At 45.7% G+C, this 20,828-nt stretch overlaps 3 protein-coding genes across 5 annotated transcripts in view; 2 read left to right on the top strand and 1 right to left on the bottom strand.

The window, feature by feature from the left end:
- SNX8 (sorting nexin 8) overlaps positions 1-7,563 on the top strand; it is a 35,483-nt gene extending 27,920 nt beyond the window's left edge. The window contains exons 10-12 of the mRNA XM_083585800.1: positions 960-1,109; positions 2,680-5,477; positions 5,698-7,563. Of these exons, the coding sequence (XP_083441926.1) occupies positions 960-1,109; positions 2,680-2,793 (264 nt within the window). The 3' untranslated portion in view covers positions 2,794-5,477; positions 5,698-7,563. The remainder of the gene's footprint in view (positions 1-959; positions 1,110-2,679; positions 5,478-5,697) is intronic.
- Positions 7,564-8,330: 767 nt separating this feature from the next.
- On the bottom strand, positions 8,331-13,413 carry NUDT1 (nudix hydrolase 1). Of its 2 annotated transcripts, none has more exons than XM_083585949.1 (4): positions 13,274-13,413; positions 11,752-11,913; positions 9,726-9,871; positions 8,331-9,073 (listed from the first exon to the last, which is right to left on the bottom strand). In XM_083585949.1, the coding sequence occupies exons 2-4, from the start codon at positions 11,901-11,903 to the stop codon at positions 8,901-8,903; spliced, it is 471 nt and encodes a 156-aa protein (XP_083442075.1). In that variant the 5' UTR covers positions 11,904-11,913; positions 13,274-13,413; the 3' UTR covers positions 8,331-8,900. The 2 variants fall into 2 exon arrangements, with proteins under 2 accessions (XP_083442075.1, XP_083442076.1); XM_083585950.1 differs by lacking the exon at positions 13,274-13,413 and adding an exon at positions 12,316-12,336.
- On the top strand, positions 13,406-19,423 carry MRM2 (mitochondrial rRNA methyltransferase 2; the record flags this gene model as incomplete). 2 transcript variants are annotated; one of them, XM_083585888.1, is made up of 3 exons in its annotated part: positions 13,406-13,585; positions 16,120-16,378; positions 17,680-19,423. In XM_083585888.1, 3 exons carry the CDS (start codon positions 13,406-13,408, stop codon positions 18,123-18,125), a joined length of 885 nt encoding a protein of 294 aa, XP_083442014.1. In that variant the 3' UTR covers positions 18,126-19,423. The 2 variants fall into 2 exon arrangements, with proteins under 2 accessions (XP_083442014.1, XP_083442015.1); XM_083585889.1 differs by having other exon boundaries at positions 13,471-13,585; positions 16,089-16,378.
- Between the last annotated feature and the right edge of the window lie 1,405 nt (positions 19,424-20,828).

The raw sequence follows: 20,828 nt of genomic DNA, 5'->3' as shown, positions 1-20,828 counted from the left end.
GTTCTGACCATAACAATGCCCAGAGTGGTATATATGTGACATGTTAAAAAAGGAAAATGGTAAAACCATCTAAAACTCCTGCTAAAGTCTCTAAGAACATCCAGGAATCAAGCATTCCCAGGTTAACAAAAACCAAACAGGTAAAACCAAAAAGTAAACTAGATCTGACAATTGACAGCATGCATTTGCTCACAAGGCCAGGTTGTAGTTTGGTGGAAAGCCAGAAAAGATTGGGCTAAGCAGGCTGCTGTTGACAGAGCACCACCAAAGAGGAAGCACTTTGTAAAAGACGAGACGTGGAGCTTTGTCCCTAAAAGACATAGAGAGTCTCATAGGGGATTAGGTGCTCCTACAGTCCGGATCTGGGGAGCCTGGGAAGCAGTGGCGTAGCGTGGGGGGTGCAGGGGGGGCGGGCCGCACCGGGCGCAACATCTGGGGTTAGGGCAAATCCACGGGTTAGGGGGCGCAAATCCACGGGTTAGGGCGCGCAAATTACTTGCCTTGCCCCGGGTGCTGACAACCCACGCTACGCCACTGCTGGGAAGTAGAGGAAGCTGCTTCAGTGGAGCAAGGAAGGGGATAATAGGCTTTGTATGGCCTGACCTGATCAAGAAAAAAAGCCATCTGCTTTTTTCTTGCTGCCCCCTGCACTCTCAGTTATGTTTGTATCCTGCTGTATATGTGAGTCACTGACTGGTTGGGCAAACCCCATGGTTGTTAAGGCAGCATGTCCAATAACAGCCTCCCCTTGTTGATAATGACTTGCTGCCTCATCTTTGTGGTTGCTTACAAACCTCTGGGGCTCTTGCTGTTGTGGGTGCTCAAGCTCCAGAAACAGTGGAGCTTAAATCGCCCTATTCTAGCATGAGAGACAACTGTTGAGTTACATATATTGCATCCATCCTGCCCTCTGTGTCTGCTTCAGGAGCATCCCACCAATCTCTCCTCTTCTTTTACAGCAAGAGAACGCTATTCTGACTATGGAGCTACGGAATTACTTCTCACTGTACTGTCTGCACCAAGAGACCCAACTGATCCACATTTACCTTCCTCTAACATCTCACATCTTGGGGGCTTTTGTCAATTCACAGATCCAAGGTCACAAGGAGGTGAGCACCTTTTAAAAAAATTGCTGTTACAGTCGTACCTTGGATCCTGAACGCCTTTGTACTTGGATGTTTTGGCTCCCGAATGCTGCAAACCCGGAAGAGAGTGTTCCGGTTTGCGAATGTTATTTGCAACCCCAACATCCGATGTGGCTGGCGCAGCTTCCGATTGGCTGCAGGAGCTTCCTGCAGCCAATCGGAAGCCGCGCTTTGGTTTCCGAACGGACCTCCGAACGGACTTCTGGAACAGATTTCATTTGACTTCCAAGATACGATTGTACAGTGGTACCTCGGGTTACAAACGCTTCAGGTTACATACACTTCAGGTTACAGACTCCGCTAACCCAGAAATAGTACCTCGGGTTAAGAACTTTGCTTCAGGATGAGAACAGAAATCGTGCTCCGGCGGTGCGGCGGCAGCAGGAGGCCCCATTAGCTATAGTGGTGCTTCAGGTTAAGAACAGTTTCAGGTTAATTACAGACCTCCAGAACGAATTAAGTATTTAACCCGAGGTGCCACTGTATTACTTATTCAGTTGTTTCTCACAGGAGCCCAGGATGGGAAAACAAAACAGCACAAATTTTAAAAAATATTTGCAGCCTATCTGTATATCTTTCTCTGTCTATATAAATAGATACTTGATGGGTGATCGTTCCTTTCTGCTTCTGCCAGTTTGGTTTTTTAAAGGGTCCCCCGTGAGAATTCCCAGTTCTTTTTGGGTTTGGTGAAGGCAGAATTCCCTCTAAGCCAGTGTGTATTTATTAATGAATGAATGGGACCTGCAACCCAGTGTTGCAGAGTAGAGAGTTCCTTGTTCTGGGTTTTTGCCAGTCAGCCAGGATACTCCACTCCCACCCCCTCCACAACATTTTCCATATCTCTCTCCATATTGCTGCTTCCAAAAGAGCAATTTACTAATGGCAACAAGTGGACTGCTTTGAAGAAGTACAAGGCTTGAAAAAGTCAGGGGTTCAGTCTTCTGTGTAATGCTTCTGTAAAAGTTTGGCTTACTCTTGAGGCATGCTTCCCCCGCCCCACAACGCTGCCTTGGGTGCAGCCCCTCAAGGACCTCGCTGCCTTGCCTGAATGCCAAATTGTGCCCTTCTCTCCTCTTCTCTGTGGTATGCCCCATGGAGGACCTTAAGGTCCATAAATAGCAACACCCTAGAGGTCCCGGGCCCTAAGGAAGTCAGATTAGCCTCAACCAGAGCCAGGGGCTTTTCAACACTGGCCCCGGCCTGGTGGAACGCTCTGTCTCCTGAGACCAGGGCCCTGCACGATCTGATTTCTTTCTGCAGGGCCTGTAAGACAGAGTTGTTCCGCCTGGCCTTTGGCTTGGAGCCAATTTGATTCCCTCCCCCTCTTTTTTCCTTTCTCCTCCTGTCATGAGGCTGCATTTTAATGTTTAAATGTTGTATTTTAATCTTGTTTTTAAGTTGTCTTCATTCAACTTGTTTTTATTATTGGTTGTTAGCCGCCCGGCCTTGGCTGGGGAGGGCGGGGTATAAATAAAATGTATTATTATTATTATTATTATTATTATTATTATTATTATTCTCCTCCTCCCTTTAGATGAGCAAAGTCTGGAATGAACTGAAGCCGAAGCTGAGCTGCCTTTTCTCCGGATCAAGCAACTTGTCAGCTCTACCCTTGTCCTCCCAGGAAGTCAACTTCTTTCCTAGTTAATGCCTTTGGACTGTGGGGCGTGGCAGGGAGCGAAAGGGAGGAGCTTGTGCTCCTGCGCATACGAATGTCGAGAAGTCTCCTCCCATTGGCTATATTAGTCCTTGTTGTTTCGTTTTGCTGCTTTGAGCTGCTCCATGATATATGGGCTGCCGGGAAATGTGACAGTGCCTAGAGCGAGAATGAGCACGTTCAAACGGTTGTTATCTCTGCTTCATCAGTTTTGCTTGTGCGCACAGCCCCTTCGTGCGACTGATCAAACACAGCAGTGACTCTTTCACTCACTTGTTTCCCATTCATCCGAACCAGGAAGCTGTGGTTAACAGCTTTGGAATAAGCCACAATAGTAAACCATGGTGTGATGTTGGCTTAATGTACTGGCCTGCTCTGAAGCTGTTGACCATACCGTAGTTTGCCAGTTTGGGTGAAATGGGAAAATCACATTAATGGAAGACTTCCTGACTCGCTCAAGTAGAAGGAGGCACAACAAGGCTGTTTGTTCAGCCAAAAGGCTTATTTAGATCTTGGTATTAAGCAGAGTTGAGATTCAGTCTCTCGCCTTTTATATTGTTTTTGAAGGACTCTGGGGCGACGATGAATTTCTTTGCTCCAAAAGCTTTGGTTTTATTCTCTGCTAGGAGCCTTCTGTTGCTGATACACTCTTCAATTTGAATATTTTTGGAGTTTATTGATTGGCCCTAGGAAAGCAACTCTTTTGCAAAGTAACTATCCTCTAAGGATTCTTGTGAGTTTTTATTTTCTTTTATTAAGGGAGGGATCGGCACTCAGTGGTCACAGCTCCCAGATCCAGTGCTTGCCATCTCCCATTAGAAGGCTCATGCAGCAGGTGAAGGTTGGGGAGGGTCCTTCTCTGCCTGAGTCTCTAGAGGGCCACTGTCTGCCAGACAAGGCAGGACTGGGCTAGATGGGCAATAGTCTGATCTGGTATAAGGCAGCTTCCTATGTGCCTTGCTTTATATGTTCCTGAGAATGTAGGTGGCAAAGGTGAGGGTGAGCAGAGTGCCATGGGCCAAATCTGTTGCTGCCTAATCGCCTGCCCAAAGACACAGAGGCTGTGTACACACTCCCATTTACTCTGCATCAAGTGTGCTCCTACAGTGTGTTTGGGAAGTGGTGAGCATGTGACGTGAGCCACAAGCCATATCTACGGCCATCTGCCATGGATGCTTTAGTTGAGATTCCTGCATTGCAGGGGGTCGGACTAAAGGACCTTTGGGGTTCCCTTCCAACTCTACAATTCTATGATCCGTTCATTCCTTATAGAGTACTGCAGTTTGATGCATTTCCCTCCAAACCGGCTTCAATTTGAATTGAGAAAAGGACAATCGAGTTGTGTTTTCAGCCGGTATCATATACACAGTCACAATGTGCGGAAAGGGAGCTGCGTCTGTGGCATTAGGGCACACCAGCAGTTCATGTTGCCTGTGGCAGTTGATACCTTTGCCACCTCCCACTTCTTAAAAGTGGTTCTCCAGCAAAACCAACTGCTGGCCAGGGACCAAAGGGACAGTTGAAATTAGACCTTTTATAGCAGAAAACGTCTTTTGCATATGCTTCTGTTCCAGCGTGGTGTGCTTGCAGTGATGTACACACGCAAGGAAGCTGTATCCTTTTCTGGGTAAACATCCTCTCCAAAATATATCAAATGCAAATGGTGAAAACCAGGACAGGAAGATGTAATGTGGAATATCTCCATTAAAGGCTGTCTTTAGAAAGCCATGCAGAATATAAGAATAATTTGTATATCAAATACACACTTATTTCCAAATGGGACTAATGAAGTCAAAAAAAGAATTTAGCATTCCACAAAGGAATGAGGCACAGATTTCAAAGTTACTAAACTGAGATAGTATCAAATACTACTCAACCAAGTATAATGTCTTAAGGATGAATTAAAGAGAAAATCAACAATGAATTGAGCAAGCAAATATATTAACTTCGCACACTTTAGTGTTTGCTATTTTACTGGCTGGGAGATTTATTAGTCCGATTTAGAGATATAGATAAATACATTTTAATATATTCTGAACTGCTTTCTGATATGGTCTGTTAATTCAGATATCTTGTGGTTTATATTTTTCACTGGTATGCATTTCATATATTTTATCTGTTTGGCTGTGTTTTGTCTCCCACGTTTTCGGTGCTTTAAAAAAAATTATCGCACTGCAGTATGGAAGTATGCAGCCATCAGCCGTTTTTCAGAAGCATGGCATGGGGATCACATTGGAAGCAGCCACATTATTTCCAGCTTCAAAAGGTGTGTGAAGCATTTGCTTCGTTCTTCCCTTTAGAATTGCAAGATACTTGTGGTTGAGGAGGAGAGTGTAATGGTTGTCCCTCACTGCCAGATACATTGGCAGGAGGCTGTATCCTTATCAATAGACCCCAGTACAGAATGCAATGAAAGCCCCTCTATCCGAATTTCTGACCCAGCTCTCCTTCCACTTTGATGTAATGGCGGCTTGTTTCAATTACTGGGGAAGATGGATCTTAACTTTGACATTCAAAGGGGCCTCCTCCTCTCCAGGGTCAGGCTCTGGAAAACACCCCCCCCAAGTTTGCAGCAGGAATGGTGTCTATGATGTCACCAGGATAACTTCCCCTTAATCCACACAGTGCATAGCAGGTGAGGGAAGGCAAAGGATAAATGTGTAGCCAGGTTAATGGTACAGTGGTACCTCTGGTTACATACGCTTCAGGTTACAGACTCCGCTAACCCAGAAATAGTACCTCGAGTTAAGAACTTTGCTTCAGGATGAGAACAGAAATTGTGCTCCGGCGGCGCAGCGGCAGCAGGAGGCCCCATTAGCTAAAGTGGTGCTTCAGGTTAAGGACAGTTTCAGGTTAAGAACAGACCTCCAGAACGAATTAAGTTCTTAACCCGAGGTACCACTGTATTGTGCTGGGGTTTGTTTTTTTTAATTACGAGACTAAAAAGCAGGCAGCCCCACTGTAGCATTGGGGGTGGGATTAAACTAGTGGGTGAAACATGGTTGGATTGACTGGTCTGTAATCTTGCAAATTGCAGAACCAGATTCATACTGCAGGTGGACATTCTGTTGTGACTTTTTGTGCTAGATCTGCCTTTGTTGAGGGATGTGTGTGTTTCATAGATGAAATATATAAAAGGAGGGAGGTCCTGGCTCCCTCTCCACAGGCTTCTTTGCCTTCTTGGGACCACATTTTAAAACAAATCTACATGTGCCTTAACAGTACACTTGCCTCAATGTAAATATAGGTCTGTTAGTTTTTGAAGCACATGTTTTGCTCCTTATGACTGGAGGGATTAGGAGCCATTTCTCCAGACTTCCCTCCTTTCCTTGCCTTGTTTTTCCCCCCTCAAGGGGCAACCTCCTGGTTTCTCCTCCTTTAAATAGCTATCAGAAGCTGCAGGCCTCTCCCCGACGCAGGGAATAGCTCTGACCAACACAAGGACCTCATCAGTGTCCAGCTCTGGTGTCGGGATATTTCACCTGCTTAGGACCAAACCGATGGCTCAGGTAGGCCTTGGGGCTTTCTCCTTGCCTATAAGTTAAGGGCTACTTGTGCTGGCTGGGGCTGGCAGGAGCTGTTCTCCAAAACATCCAAAGGGCACCAGGTTGGTCATGCCTGGTTTAAGCACGCCGCCTAGGGGGACTCGGGCTGCAAACCAGCCTGAAGGCCTGCAAAGTGCACATTTCTACTTTTTTTGCAGAAAAACTGACCTGCCTTTTCTTTTATATGTTAAAATAGTATATTTTTGAAAGAGTTTATAATGCAAATTAAAAGTATTAATCTTATTTCTTCAAGCTTGAGCAGCCAGCAAGGTTTTGTTTTGTGTGTTGGTAACAAAAGAGGGCAGGCATAAGCCGCCTATGGTGCCTTCCCCTGGGGGGGCTTCGCCTTCTTCAGGAGGACCAAACTGGCTTAATTGCGCATGCGCCACATGAAATGGATGTTTTTGCAGCATCCGAAAAGCCAGCTTCTTCTTGTATTCCATTTTATACACAAGTCCCTTTTGAACTTGGTGGGACTTGCTTCCCAGTGAGCACAGGAGTGCATGGCTCTGAACATACATGTTTACTCTGAAGTAAACCCCACCAAAATCAGTGTGGTTTACTCATTCATGTGCACATAACTTTATGGCATTAATGGGTGACTGAGACAAACGCCTTTAATGTGGTTTTAGTTTTCCTCCAGCTTTGCCTAGTCAGAGGACAGCTGCATAAAACTACTAGTCAAAGAGGCTGCTCTTGTTGGACAGAAAATCTAGTCTCTACTTGGAGAGCAGTTTTTTATGTGTTCACTCTTTTGGGGAAGCCACATCCATGTAGGAAATGAGAATAGCTCTGCAGTGTGTAAATGTCTTAAGCCTTAAAGGGAAGTTATATTTCAACGGCAAAACTCTGAATGCCAGGTGGAACAACTGGCAAACTCTCGACTCTTTAACCTCTCCCCTCCCCTTTAGAAACCGCCAGTTGATAAGGGGTGCTTTTCTTCCCAGTATTTTTGAAATTTGCAAACTTCATGTCTCCTTCTCACTTTGCATAGTGTTTTTTGTTTTGTTTTTTAAAAAGAAATAAAGCACTTTATCAAACTGCAGGAATTGGAGAACGTCTTACTACAGCTGATAAACTAAAAAAAAATGTTTACAGATTTTATGACTATCCAAAAAAAATAAAATAAGAATCTATCAAATGTTACAAAAATGTGTGTTCGTGAATGATGTATGAAACTTGTATAAAAAAAAAAAAAGTTTATTTCAGTTGCAAATTTATTACTCGTCTTTGAGATGGTGTCAGGGTGCTTGGTTATTCAAACCTCTTGATGTGTGACTGGTTATTTCTTGGCTGCGTGTGGAGCAATGAACACTCAAACTGAGGAGATTGAATGACAGACATTTAAAACAAAAGAAATAAAAGGGCACTTTAAGACTGAAGTATTCTCACTGGCTTTTAGTTATGATAAGAGGGATCTGCTTTGGGCCGTTTGCCCTCTTAGATTTTCTTTCCTAAAGCCTACTTATTCTTCTACAAATGCTGGGAGACCCCCCCAAGCCTGCAGATAGCTTCCTCTTTGCATGTGGATGGCACCATTTTGGTTCTATGCAGATAGAACTGGGATTGCTATTAGAATATATACATCCCCACATGTTCAGAAGCAAGATGCTAGTGAATACTAGTCACTAAGAGCGGGAGAAGGCTGGGTGTCTTTTATGCACTGCTAGTGCTCACTGGAAGGACAGATCCTGAGGCTGAGGCTCCAATACTTTGGCCACCTCATGAGAAAAGAAGACTCGCTGGAAAAGACCCTGATGTTGGGAAAGATGGAGGGTACAAGGAGAAGGGGACGACAGAGGACGAGATGGTTGGACAGTGTTCTTGAAGCTACCAGCATGAGTTTGACCAAACTGCAGGAGGCAGTGGAAGACAGGAGTGCCTGGCGTGCTCTGGTCCATGGGGTCACGAAGAGTCGGACACGACTAAACAACAACAACAAAGTAGGTGTTTTGAAATCCTCCAGTTGGCCGCACTGAGAAAAACAGTATATTGGGACTTTTATTTTTAACACAAATTACACCTGGAAGCGATGCCTCCTGCCCTGAAGCGACTCACTAGTCTCTCTCCTGCTTGCCATTACAGTCAATAAAACTTCTGCATAGAAGTGGTCGCCTTTGGGATGTGCAGCTTCTGTCCATAACCATTACCAGGAAGGAGAAAAAAGCTAAGCCACTAATGTGCAACCAGTTTAACATCTACTCAAGAACGGAGGAGCTGGAGCCTAAACACGATACAGAAAGACAACACTATAAAGAAGGCACTAACCCGGCTTTTGCTGCAAAGTGAAATTGTTGGCCTGTGTGTTGAAATAGGAACAGTTGGCAGTTAGGCAGTTGGGCATGCCTAAGAAGTGTTGCCCTATGTCTCCTGCAAGAGAGCAGCTGCCCTGCTTTGTCGCTAGCTTCGCACTTGCCGGAGAGAGTTGTTTCCTTCGCTGTGGAGCTGATGGAAAGGGTCATTTGTGTCAAGTTCTTAACTGCTTGGTTCTCGGCCAATATGGCCAATGGTTCACATCTCAGCCATGAAGTGCTTAACGTCCTTGGCCTGCTCTTATATCTTCTCCACTTCTTTCAGGGTGTATTCTAAGATAGTGTCCTGCCCCTGGAACTTAAAGTAGCCAAGGAACTTCTTCTTCTGGAGCAGAAGAGGAAACCAGTAGATATCATCTGGCCACATGTTCTTGAAAGGCACCTGGTCCAGGTCAAACCATTGTGGACGCATTTCTGCAGGGAAGCGGGAACATGCACACAAGGGAAGAAGGATTAAGGACCAAAACAGATCTTCTTTAAATTATTTTTGGTCTCTGCACTCGCCCCACGTCTGCTAAGTTTGTGGATTGATTAAAAAAAATTGTTTCACCAGAAACAAAGACAAACAAATGAAAATTGTATGCACATACCAGGGGACATGCTACATCTCTCTCAAACCACTTTCTACAAAACAGTGGATCCTGGTGTTCAAGTTGGTTGGCCTCTAGAAAGGGCCCCCCCTTCCCTGCTGTGGTTTCCACCAACTGGCATTCAGCGCCACTTACTGCCTCCGACCTCGGAGACAGAACACAGCTATGATGGTTTGTAGCCACTCCTCCCACCCTACACAGTCTGCAATAACCGGACAACTTTTCTGAGCAGTTAAAGGTGTGCTCATTTAATGCACGATGCAGCCTTACTCCTCACAAGTTCTAGCCAAATAATTACGGGAGCTGGTTGGGTGATGGAAAGATGAAACCATCTCATGTCCCCAGTAACCCTGGCGGTGGGTGGAATTCGTTATCTGAAAGATCCAGCACTTCATACTTGTAAGATTGGGGAAAGTAGAAAGGAATTAAAAGGGCAAGTATTCCTATGACTCTTCCACTCCCAACCACATTCCTACCATCACTTTCTGTGGGGTCTCCTTGAAAACTGTCGGTGCGGAAAATATGGACTTCCATCAGCTCAGTGTTGCCCACAAACTCAAAAGTTATTTGTCCCATCTTCTGCAAGGTGTCCACCATCAGTCCACTCTCTTCCTGTAGCTCCCTGAATATAATGAGCAAGGTTAATTTTGCAGTAAGAGTGCATGAGCTAATTGATGCTTCTGTTTTCCAGAAAAAAAGAGACTTCCCCAACAATAATGACACAGATCTCATTGAAAAACAGTGGGGCATTTGGCCTGGATTCTTGCACTTGACTTCACCTGATTATACCAACTCCAATATACCGTACTGGCCCTAATATAAGATACACCCGCAAATAAGCTGCACCCTGAATTTTAAAGGCCTATTTGTGGGCGCGGCCCGCCTCCTGGCACTCCCACCCTGAATGGGGGATGGGGGGCGCCCAGTTCCGAGCGCACTGTGCGCCTGCCTCCTGGCACTACTGTCTCCCGGCACTACCTCCCCAAGCCAGTGCTGGCTGCCCCCACCCAGGGTGGTACTGCCGGGGGATGAGCGGCGGGCACGCTTGGTGCCCCGCTGCCCAAGCTGGTGCTGGCACCCAGTTTCAAGCATGCTGTATGCCTGCCTCTCGCCACTACTGCCCTGAACAGGGGGCAGCCAGTGCAGGCTTGGGGAGGTAGTGCCAGGAGGCAGCCGTGCAGCTTTGCTGGCGGCCTCCCCCCCCCCCCCGACAGCTCGGGGGAGGCTTGGGAGTGGTGCGCCATTGCCCCACGCTCCCAGGTTGCTTCTGGGGGTGGGGGAGGGAAAGCTGTGCCGCTTTGGTGTCAAATATAAGCCGCACTTTAACTTTTCCCCGTCGGAATTTGGGGGAAAAGTGTGGATTATATTCAGGCTAATACGGTACAACAAAGCCAGCTACTGTAAGCATACTTAAGAGCTGGTTCAGATGCTATTTGGCATTATATGGAAAAGCCTGGTGTGAGCTTTAGAATCATGTGCTCTTGCCTTCTGCCCATGCCAGTGGGTATCTATCACCGTGCTGCCCATACTTTGGAAGCAGGCATTAATTGCAGTTTAAACTGTTCACTTTGTACCTGATGCTGGCAGATGGTTGTTTCTCAGCTGCCCTATTATTCTTCCAATTGAGAGCGAATTGCTAATACTCTGAAAGCCTGTGGATGTTTAGCTGATGCTGTTAATTAGACCTGTCTTTAGCTATGAGTAATGTGTGCTGTTGGATATTTCTGGCTTTCACTCCCCATCAAGGATAATGGGAACCCTGGGCAGGGTTTTCAGCATCACTCTGGCACCTCTCTGATAGCTTCCATTTTTCGGAATTACCCCTTTGATTTAATGTTTTGGCTAGTTTTAGAAAACCTTCCTGGAACGTGGTGGCAGCCTCTAAAAGAAGGCATTTCCCTCACAACAGAGTGAAAGCTTCGCCATGTACACTGCAGCAATTAGGAAGAAGAAGAAGAGGAGGAGGAGGAGTTTGGACTTGATATCCTGCCCTTCACTCCCCTTAAGGAGTCTCAAAGCGGCTAACCATCTCCTTTCCCCTCCTCCCCCACAACAAACACCCTGTGAGGTGAGTGGGGCTGAGAGACTTCAGAGAAGTGTGACTAGTCCCCAGGTATGGAGGATGATCTTATTGACAAGTAGAATATTTTTGTTAGCTCAGCAATTCCACATTTGAATTCTTTGAAAATTTTTGCGTTGACGCCAGCTGGACCCACCAATTTGTCAGTTTTTATTTTGTCTATAAGGCCTAGAAATTCATCTCTCATTATCACTAGTATCTTCCTCGGTTCCTCAAGCTATCCCTGAAGGAAGGAATTTTAATACATAAGGATATGAATGTTTGTTTTATACATTAAAATGTATATTTTTAAATGTTATTGTTTATATGACTGAATGTCTGTATTTTCTGTAAATAATATTTAAAGCATGCCTATAATGAATAAACAATCTATTACAGGCACTAGGAAGACCTGTGTTGGCCTGGTGTCATTTCAATCTTACCTTTTTGCTGCCTGCTCAACTGTCTCACCAGGCTGCACCTTCCCTCCAAATCCGTTCCAGAGCCCAGCCCCAAATCCACGTTTTTTCATGCCCAGCAAGACTCGCCGTGGTTGCACCACCAGGACCAGAGTGAATACTTTTGTTGTCAGCATGCTTTAAGCTCTACAAAGGCAAGGAGACCAGCAGCAGATAATGTGTGCTCAGAATCAATGATGCCCACATAAAGCCAATGTGGTATGCTTGTCAAATCCCCACCCAGCTCTGACCTTTGTCAGTTTCTCAGCCTAACCTACCCCACAGGGTAGTTGTGGAAAATAAATGCAGGCTTATTGGCCCATTAGAAAAAACGCAAAATTTTTCTTAGAGCCAATTTATTCACCACACCAATCCATATATCACAAAATCATCATTATTATTTGTTAAACTTTATTAGTTGATGGCCAGCCAAAAAGACTCCAAAACATGTACATTGAAATATAACATAACTACATTATACCATAGAAAGGGAGGGGAATCATGTTACTATTAGCATATAAAGCCCATAACAACTTGGGACCAGTTTACCTGTGAGATCACTTTACCCTACATGTGCCCACTTGACTGCTTCGATAGACGGAATTGGCACTACCACAGGTGCCATACAATACCCATTCTGCATTTTGCAAGGACTCAATTGCTTAGTAGGCAGCACCTGCACTTCAGAACGCCCTATTAGATCAAGCAGAAGCCTTCACCCTACTATTTTCAGCGCCTGTTAAAAACAGTCTTGTTGAAACAAGCTGATCCAGACGTTTAGAAAGTTGAGGTAATTTTAATCGGTTTAAGTATTAAACCTTTGTATGTTTTAAAGTAGGGTTGTGAATTTTTCTTGATTGTTTTGCCTTTTGTGAAGCACTTTGAGGCTTTTTCTTTTTCTTAAAGCAAGCGGTGTATTACATTTTATGAAATAAATAAACAGATAAATAAATAGCATATTAATATTCCATGCATAGGAGCCAACGACCTAGGGGTTGAGGCACCTTTGCTCCTCCCAATAAAATATTTCAGGGGGCTGGGGCCCCCCAAAGTTGATGGGCATCGCCGTTCAAATGGTGTGCATGTGCCATGTCACCTGCTCAATTATGTGGGGGTGGGGCTTACCTCCCGCCAATATTTTATTCAAGTTGGCACCCCTGATGCCATGCAACATATTGGAGAAACAAGGCCCACCCCCCAGTCTCCCCAAATAGTAATAAAAAACATTAGCTGTGCACAAACAATAAAGGAAACAATAAGCAAAATAATGCTCCCCCCCAACTACCAAATAATATGAAGCTACTTCGAGGACGTATTGGCTGCCCTAAAGAAGCTGTTGCCCTAAGAGGGGATTGTGGAATATCGCAGCCTTTAAATAATAATAATAATAATTTTATTATTTATACCCCGTCCATCTGGCTAGGTTTCCCCAGGTCGGCTTCCAACAAAATACTAAAATACAATGGTCTGTTAAACATTAAAAGCTTTAAAACATCGCCTTTCCTACCAGACCAAAGATCCCTGTGGCAGCTTCTCCAGCAAGGCGGGAAAATGCAACCCGGCGAGCAGGCGGGGACCTTCTCGAGGCGGTGCTTGCGAAGGAGGAAGAGGAAGAGCCTGCTCAGAAGAAGAAAAAGAAATGGTATATTTCTCTCACTCTTTCTCTCCTTCAGCCCAGGTGCCAATGTGCGGCGGAACCCAGCGCACGAGGCGCCGTTCCCCGGAGGGACGCTTGAGGGAGCGTCCCAGGTTGGTGCAACACCCAAATGCGTCCCCCGCTCTAAGAAGCGGCCCTCGCGGAGGGAGAAGTCATGAGCCGGTAAGCAGCGGGAAGCGAAGCCGGACTCCCGAGAGCAGCGAGCGGCTCTCTTTCGGTCCGGGACCGGGGAGCGGCAGCCTGACAACCCGCTCAGGGCGGCCGGGCGAAGGGTTGCCAGGCGGCGCCCCGCCTCCCCTTGACCCCTCCAGCCTCAGCGCCCTCTTCCTCCCGCTTCCTCCCGCCGCCTTCCCTTTCTCTGCACCGGAGCTTCACGCGGCTAAAGATGCCTTAGTCGGCCGTTTGTGTGGAGTTGTTGCTTGGGTTTGCACGTGGGGGAGTGGAAAACATTCGCCCTGTGAATCGTAGGATCATAAGATTGAGGGAGTTGGAAGGGACCCCCAGGGTCATCTAGTCCTACCCCCTGCGATGCAGGAACCTTTTGTTCGAACCCACGACCCTGAGATTAGGAGTCTCATGCTCTAGCAACTGAGCTTTGCTCTTGGGCAGGCCTCCCCAAACTCGGCCCTCCAGATGTTTTGGGACAACAACTCCGATCGTCCCTAGCTAACAGGACCAGTGGTCAGGGATGATGGGAATTGTAGTCCCAAAACATCTGGAGGGCCGAATTTGGGGGTGCCTGCTCTTGGGGATAGCGCTTGTTTGTGTTGCAAGAGGGACCGTTTAGGGGGGAAAGGCATCAAATCGGCTCCCTCCCCCACCATGTTCTCTCCTCCAAGGTGCTGTCAGCAGTTTCCATAAGTATTTAAACCAAAGCCCGGTGACCTCCAAATGTTTTGAACTACAACTCCCATCAGCCCCAGTGATCCACCTTTAGTAGGTGGCCCCTGGAAGATTGAGGGAATGTGGCCCCTCAAACTGCTGGTGTTAAAAGGAATCATGTGAGTTAAAAGGTGGGGATTCTACCCCCCCATCTGAAATTATAGCTGCCATATTATCAAATTGACAAGCTTCTGCCCCTTTAAGACCAGTTTAACTTCCAGAAAGGCAGCAACCAAAGCTTTCTCCATCCCTGTACCTACTTGCTGGGAGTAGCTTCAACTGTTTGTTGTGTAGGATTGGGACTGCAGTATTCCAGCTATGTCTGAGAAATTCTGGACGTATGGCAGCCCTATTGTTGTGCAGCTTCTAAAGTTATGGGACCGCCTGCGCATAAAGGATTATATACTCCGTCTTGCCACACTATCAGAATGTTGACCTGAAAAAGTTAGCCTGATAAAACAGTAGTAATGAGGAAGTTTATACACAGGGGGTGTTGGGACTCCACATAAAATGATCAGTGATAATGCTACCAGTGTGAGGCAGAGCGGAAAGAGCCCAACTTTAATCTAGGAAGCCTGGCTTCTGTTCCTTCCTCTGCTATGGGTTCATTGTGTCACCACAATGCTGAGCAGACCTGGACAAGTCTGTGTCAGTTGCATTTCTCTTCCGTAAATTGGGAAGAAATAGTGGCAGGTTTCACAGGGTATGTGTGTGTGTGGGGGGGGGATGTGTACATTAAAAGTACAACACTTTGCAAATTAAGATTGCAATCTTACATCCTGATCCTATGCAGAGTTAGGGGGCAATAAAGTCACCCTGATTGACTATGGGGTGGCATAGCCATTGTCACATCCATAGTCCTGCTACTTGCACCAGCCAGGATAGAATGGTGGTGGGAAATGGGTTAAAATTCAGTGGGTCCTGTGCCAGCCCAGCTCCACTTCCTCCCTGCCACCAAAGTTTCCCATTTTCTACTCTTCCTCTAGTAGCTTCTGCCCACCTTTTAGGATGGGCTCACTGGCAGGGGCACCTTCCCTCCTGCATCACTCAACGCACGTCACTGATGTGTCGTGCGGATTCTCCATGACATGTGCATGCCACCACGTCAAATGGGGGGGAGACTCCTTCATTGAAAATTTGGGGAGTCCTGGGCCCTGCCAGCCCTGCATAGATTGCACCTATGCCACTAAGATGCTCCTTACTGGCAGAGGCCAGTGGATCCAGGCAGGGATGAGCAGAAGGACACCTCATAGAATCATAGAGTTGGAAGAGACCACAAGGGCCACCGAGTCCAACCCCCTGCCAAGCAGGAAACACCATCAGAGCACTCCTGACATATGGTCGTCGAGCCTCTGCTTAAAGACCTCCAAAGAAGGAGACTCCACCACACTCCTTGGCAGCAAATTCCACTGTCGAACAGCTCTTACTGTCAGGAAGTTCTTCCTAATGTTCAGGTGGAATCTTCTTTCTTGTAGTTTGGATCCATTGCTCCGTGTCCGCTTCTCTGGAGCAGCAGAAAACAACCTTTCTCCCTCCTCTATGTGACATCCTTTTATATATTTGAACATGGCTATCATATCACCCCTCATCCTCATGCAAACCCCTTCCAGCATGGTGGATTGGGGGTTTGGATTACAGAAGTGCATTTATTTTAGAAACACAAATTGGGAAGGGTGTTGATAATCCAGACAATCAGGTGCCAAATTCTAGATTCGGGTCCATAGTCAACAGATGGGTTGTGCCCATTGAGCAGTAGAATAATTTGCCCTTCCCTCCCCGATAGATACTGGAAAATGCCAAATCTTTTGCTTCAGCACCAGATGATCCACACTGCTGTACAGTTTCTGAAAAGCAAAACGGGAGCAGAGCATCGTTGGCTGGAGCGGCATTTCAGTGACCCTTATGTGAAGAAGGCCAAGAAGGAGCACTATCGTTGCCGGAGTGTCTACAAACTGCTGGAAGTAGATGACAAATACCGCATCCTTTGCCCTGGGCTGCGTGTGATAGACTGTGGCACGGCCCCTGGTGCTTGGGCTCAGGTTGCAGTCCAGAGAGTCAATGCTATGGGTTCTGGTGAGTGCATTTAGAACAGGAGCAAAGCACATGCGGCTCTACAGAGGTTGCTGAACTACAATGCCTGTGACTTCCGATCATTGTGATGCTGTCTGGGGTTGATGGGTATTGGAATCGAGCAGCACCTGAAAGACTGAACGTTTCCCATTCCTGAATTAAAACTATGGGTGGTCAGAGCCACTGCTGACCTGCCTTGTAATCTGTGACTCATTTCCACTTTTAGTTATAATTGCTGTGGGGCAGATGCGTCACAACAGTGTGGATACCTGGCTTTATCACTTTCATTTTCAAATAAAGCCACAAGTATTTAACCCTCATAGTTTTGCGATTTTTTAAAATGTCCAAGCAGTGTCTTTTGAATCCTTGGAGACTGGAAAATGTTTCCGCAAGAAATGAGGCTGCAGGACTTATTTTGTCTCCTTCAGGACCTATGGCCCTCCTTATGTGGCTGATCTGGTCAATGCATGGATATCCCCTAAAGTCCCATGTTGGAAGAGAGGCAGGCTATAAATTAAATGAATATATATTCAGTACTTGTTTCCTCCACCACCCTTGTTTCTAGTTGTCCTTTCCCATAGTTTATTTTAGCCTGTAATCTCTGTAGGAGTAGGGGCCTGTCTTTCTGTTTCTCTGGTTTTGCGCTTTTGAAAGCTCCCCATAAGATGTCATGATGGTCCTATAGCTGCTTGTCTATTTATAGCCATCTATCTTTAGCTAAATAAATAAACAATGTGACACATGATACTTGGCTAGGAACACTCCCCCTTCTCCCCCTTGTCTTTTATAAATGCTGTTTCCATCCTTGCCAGAGAATTCATTTACTATCATGGGTTCTCCCTCTGGAAAACGAAGGCGAGGGTTGTCTCGGAGGAACTTGGTTTAATTCATTAATGTCAGTAAAAGTGCTCTGAAAGCGGAAAATGTTGTTGCTGGCTGACTCTTGAGTGGCTTGATGACAATATGAGACAGTGATAGATGAGGATGATTTCTGAAATATTGATCTTTACAGAAAGGGTTGCTTCTCAAATAGCTTGTTATGGGGAGGCTTGCTAAAAATAACGTTTATGGGCTGGAATGGATTCTTGTGCCGGGCGTGGGTGAGGCTGACAGTACTTAGTCAGCATCTGTGTAAGAAGGTTGTGGATAGTGAATGCGATGAAACTTCCTAAGGCAAGTTGAGAAGGAGGTATTCATTCCCTGGTCTCTCCCAAGTCCTAGTCTGATGCTTCAACCATTACCTCCCACTGGATAGATTGCACATTTAAAAACTGCCTTCTTAGTTTGACACTTCTGTTTTCTAGATCCAGATGCCCCAATCGGCTTTGTTCTTGGAGTTGACCTCCTTCATGTTTTCCCTCTGGACGGAGCAGTCCTCTTACCTCGCGCTGACATCACAGATCCAATGACCCAAAAGAAAATCCAGGAAGTGCTCCCTAAAGGGATGGTGGATGTTATCCTGAGCGACATGGCACCCAATGCTACTGGTATCCGGCAACTAGATCATCATAAGTTGATCCATCTCTGCTTGTCTCTTTTGGATCTGGCTCAGCACATTTTGGAACCTGGAGGAACCATGCTCTGTAAGTACTGGGATGGAGGGGAGAGCCATCTCCTGCAAAAGAGACTGATGCAAGACTTCCAGGAGGTGAAGACCTTAAAACTCCAAGCCAGTAGGAAGGAATCTGCCGAGAGATATTACCTGGCGAAATCATACAAACGAGCAGCCCACAGGGCATCAAAAACATGAGCCACTGTCTGCGTGCTTTGTGTGGTACATTTGATGAAAGCTGCAGAGTTGGTTTTAGTTGGCAGAGGGCTGTAAGTCTAGAGTTTTTGTGAAACAATGAGCATCTTTGGAGGGATGTGGACCTCATTTGCCAACTATTGCAACAGATCTTCTTCCCTTTGAAATAACCAGGAAATATGACTGAAGGGTGGTATAAAAATATTTATAATAACTAAATAAAATCTAGAAGTCATTAAGAGCCCAGTTTAGCTTTAACAACACACAAAACAGCACGAGGTGTTGGATAGATATTAGCCAGCTAGGAACCCCAGGGTTTCAGGCAAGAGTTCTTTCCAGCCCTACCTGGAGACACCTGAGACCTTCTGCATTCAAAGCAACTGTTCTGCCTCTGGACTGTGCCCCTTCCCTGCTTACTCATTTAAAACTAGAACATGGAGAGATATCAGTTGACAGAGGTTTCCTCTGAAATAACTTTTTCTTCCTTAAGTGCCCTTTGTACAAAGTGTAAGGCTTATCGATGCAATGATGCTGCACTGTACAATTATGCAACTTGTAACAATACATTTTTTTTTGGAAAAACATCCGTGCCAAGATAGAACTTGTGTCATGTCCAGACCATCAGCTACTTGTTCTCATCCTGCTTCCCTTTCCTTCAGATGGGGATGTTCAGAGGACACACTAAGGAACTTATTTGGGGAGGAGCACTAGAGGTTTAGCAGACCCATGTTGAAATGTGGTGGTTCACAGATCTTTTAAGAGGAAAAGGAATTGTAATCCTGACTGTGAGGCTGCCTTGCAAACAGGCTGGGGCAGAGAGGGCCCTAGTTTGCAGCCTCTACCCCAGAATGGGAAACATTTTCAGGCCTGTAACCAACGCTCCCTCTTTCCACACAACTGTCTTTCATCTTCTGGTTTGGAGGAGAGGGGAGAAAGGGCAGAAGGCTGGCCATCAAGGTTGGAGTGGGTGCAATGGTTGCTGGTTGCTACAGATGATGGGAAAGTAGCAATACTCTGCTGGCATTGCATGGGGTTGCAACCACTAATTGGTTGTTTGGATATGGGGAGTGAGAAGAAAGTGATCTGCCAAAATCTCGTGTGTTCCTGTCCTGACATGAGCGCAGAAAAACAACAATTTTGCTCCACTGGTACTAAGTCATGGAGGGACTTCTTCCTGTCATGAAGCTCCAGTTAAAAGGACCAGGTAGGTGAGAGGATAGACCAGCAACATCTCTGCCTCTGTTGAATGATCAGAATGTCTTGCCTGTGATAACCTTTATTAAAATTTATGGATTTCTTCAGTGTGCAGAGTTCTCTGTATTCTTCTATGGCCTCCAAAGCCATCTTACAGTAGTCAATGCCCCTCTACCCACCCATCTCACTTCCTTGCTTCTTACCATTCCCTCTATTTTCAATTAATTAATTAATTTCAATTTAATTAATAACAGAAGAAGAGCCTGGTGGATCAGGTCAGTGTCCCATTTAGTCCGGCATCCTGTTCTCACAGTGGTCCAAGTTCAAGAGCTCTCCCCCCTCCTGGGGTTTCCAGCAACTGCCTCTGGCAGTGGAGGCAGAGCACAGCCATCATGGCCTTGTGCCATTGACAGCCTTCTCCATGAATCTGTCTAATCCTCTTAAAGCCATCCAGGTTGGTAGGCATTGCTTGCTCACTGTGGGAGCAAATTCCATAGTTTATTCTTTGGCATTGTGAACAATTCCTTGGTGAAGTTAGCCTTGGTGAAGACTTGACGTTTTTATCCCCAAAAAAGTTTTTGATTGAGTTTCCACTGAAATGAGCTTGCATTTTAATGTTTTAATGTTGTATTTTAATCTTGTTTTTTAAGCTGTATTTCATTCAATTGTTTTTATATTTGGTGTTAGATGCTCTGAGGAGGGCGGGGTATAAATAAATTATTATTATTATTATTATTATTATTATTATTATTATTATTATTATTATTTGCTCTGATTCTTCCAGCATTCGTCTTCATTGAATATCTGCAAATTCTAGTGTTACAAGAGAGGGAGAGAACCTTTTCCTCTGTCCACTTTCTATATGCCACACATAATTTTAAAAAGAAAGCCCTATAGTGGTGCCTCGCAAGACGAAATTAATTCGTTCCGCGAGTCTTTTCGTCTTGCGATGTTTTTCGTCTTGCGAAGCACGGTCCGTTGCAACTGCGCCTCTTCAAGCGGCTTTAAGAAAAAAGCGAACAAACTCGCAAGTCGTTTTCGTCTTGCGAAGCAAGCCCATAGGGAAAATCGTCTAGCGAAGCAACGCAAAAACCGAAAAACCCTTTCGTCTTGCGCGTTTTTCGTTTTGCGAGGCATTCGTCTTGCGGGGCACCACTGTAATCTATGAACGGAAGCAGGAAGCAGTGATTGCCACCAACTTCGACACTTTTAAGACTAGTGGGCAAATTAATGAAGAAAGATGATAATCATAATAATTTATTGAAATTATATACCACCCTTCATTCGAAAATCACAGGGCATTTCACAACACAAAAAGACAGGATGAGAACACATGATACATAATAAGAGCAAGAACAAAAACAAACCAAAATCTCCTCTCTTACAGACACATTTAAAAGGCCGTAGAATGTTTAATCAGCCCAAGGCCTGGTTGAAGAGGAACACTTTTGCCTGGTGCATAAATGTACGTAACGAAGGTGCCAGATAAATCTCCCTGGGAAGGGCATTCCA

The sequence above is a fragment of the Podarcis filfolensis genome (assembly GCF_964270895.1).
Source record: "Podarcis filfolensis genome assembly, chromosome: 14".
Lineage (NCBI taxonomy): Eukaryota > Metazoa > Chordata > Lepidosauria > Squamata > Lacertidae > Podarcis > Podarcis filfolensis.
The sequence above is the reverse complement of the archived record's forward strand: the minus strand, read 5'-3'. Positions and strand labels throughout refer to the sequence as shown.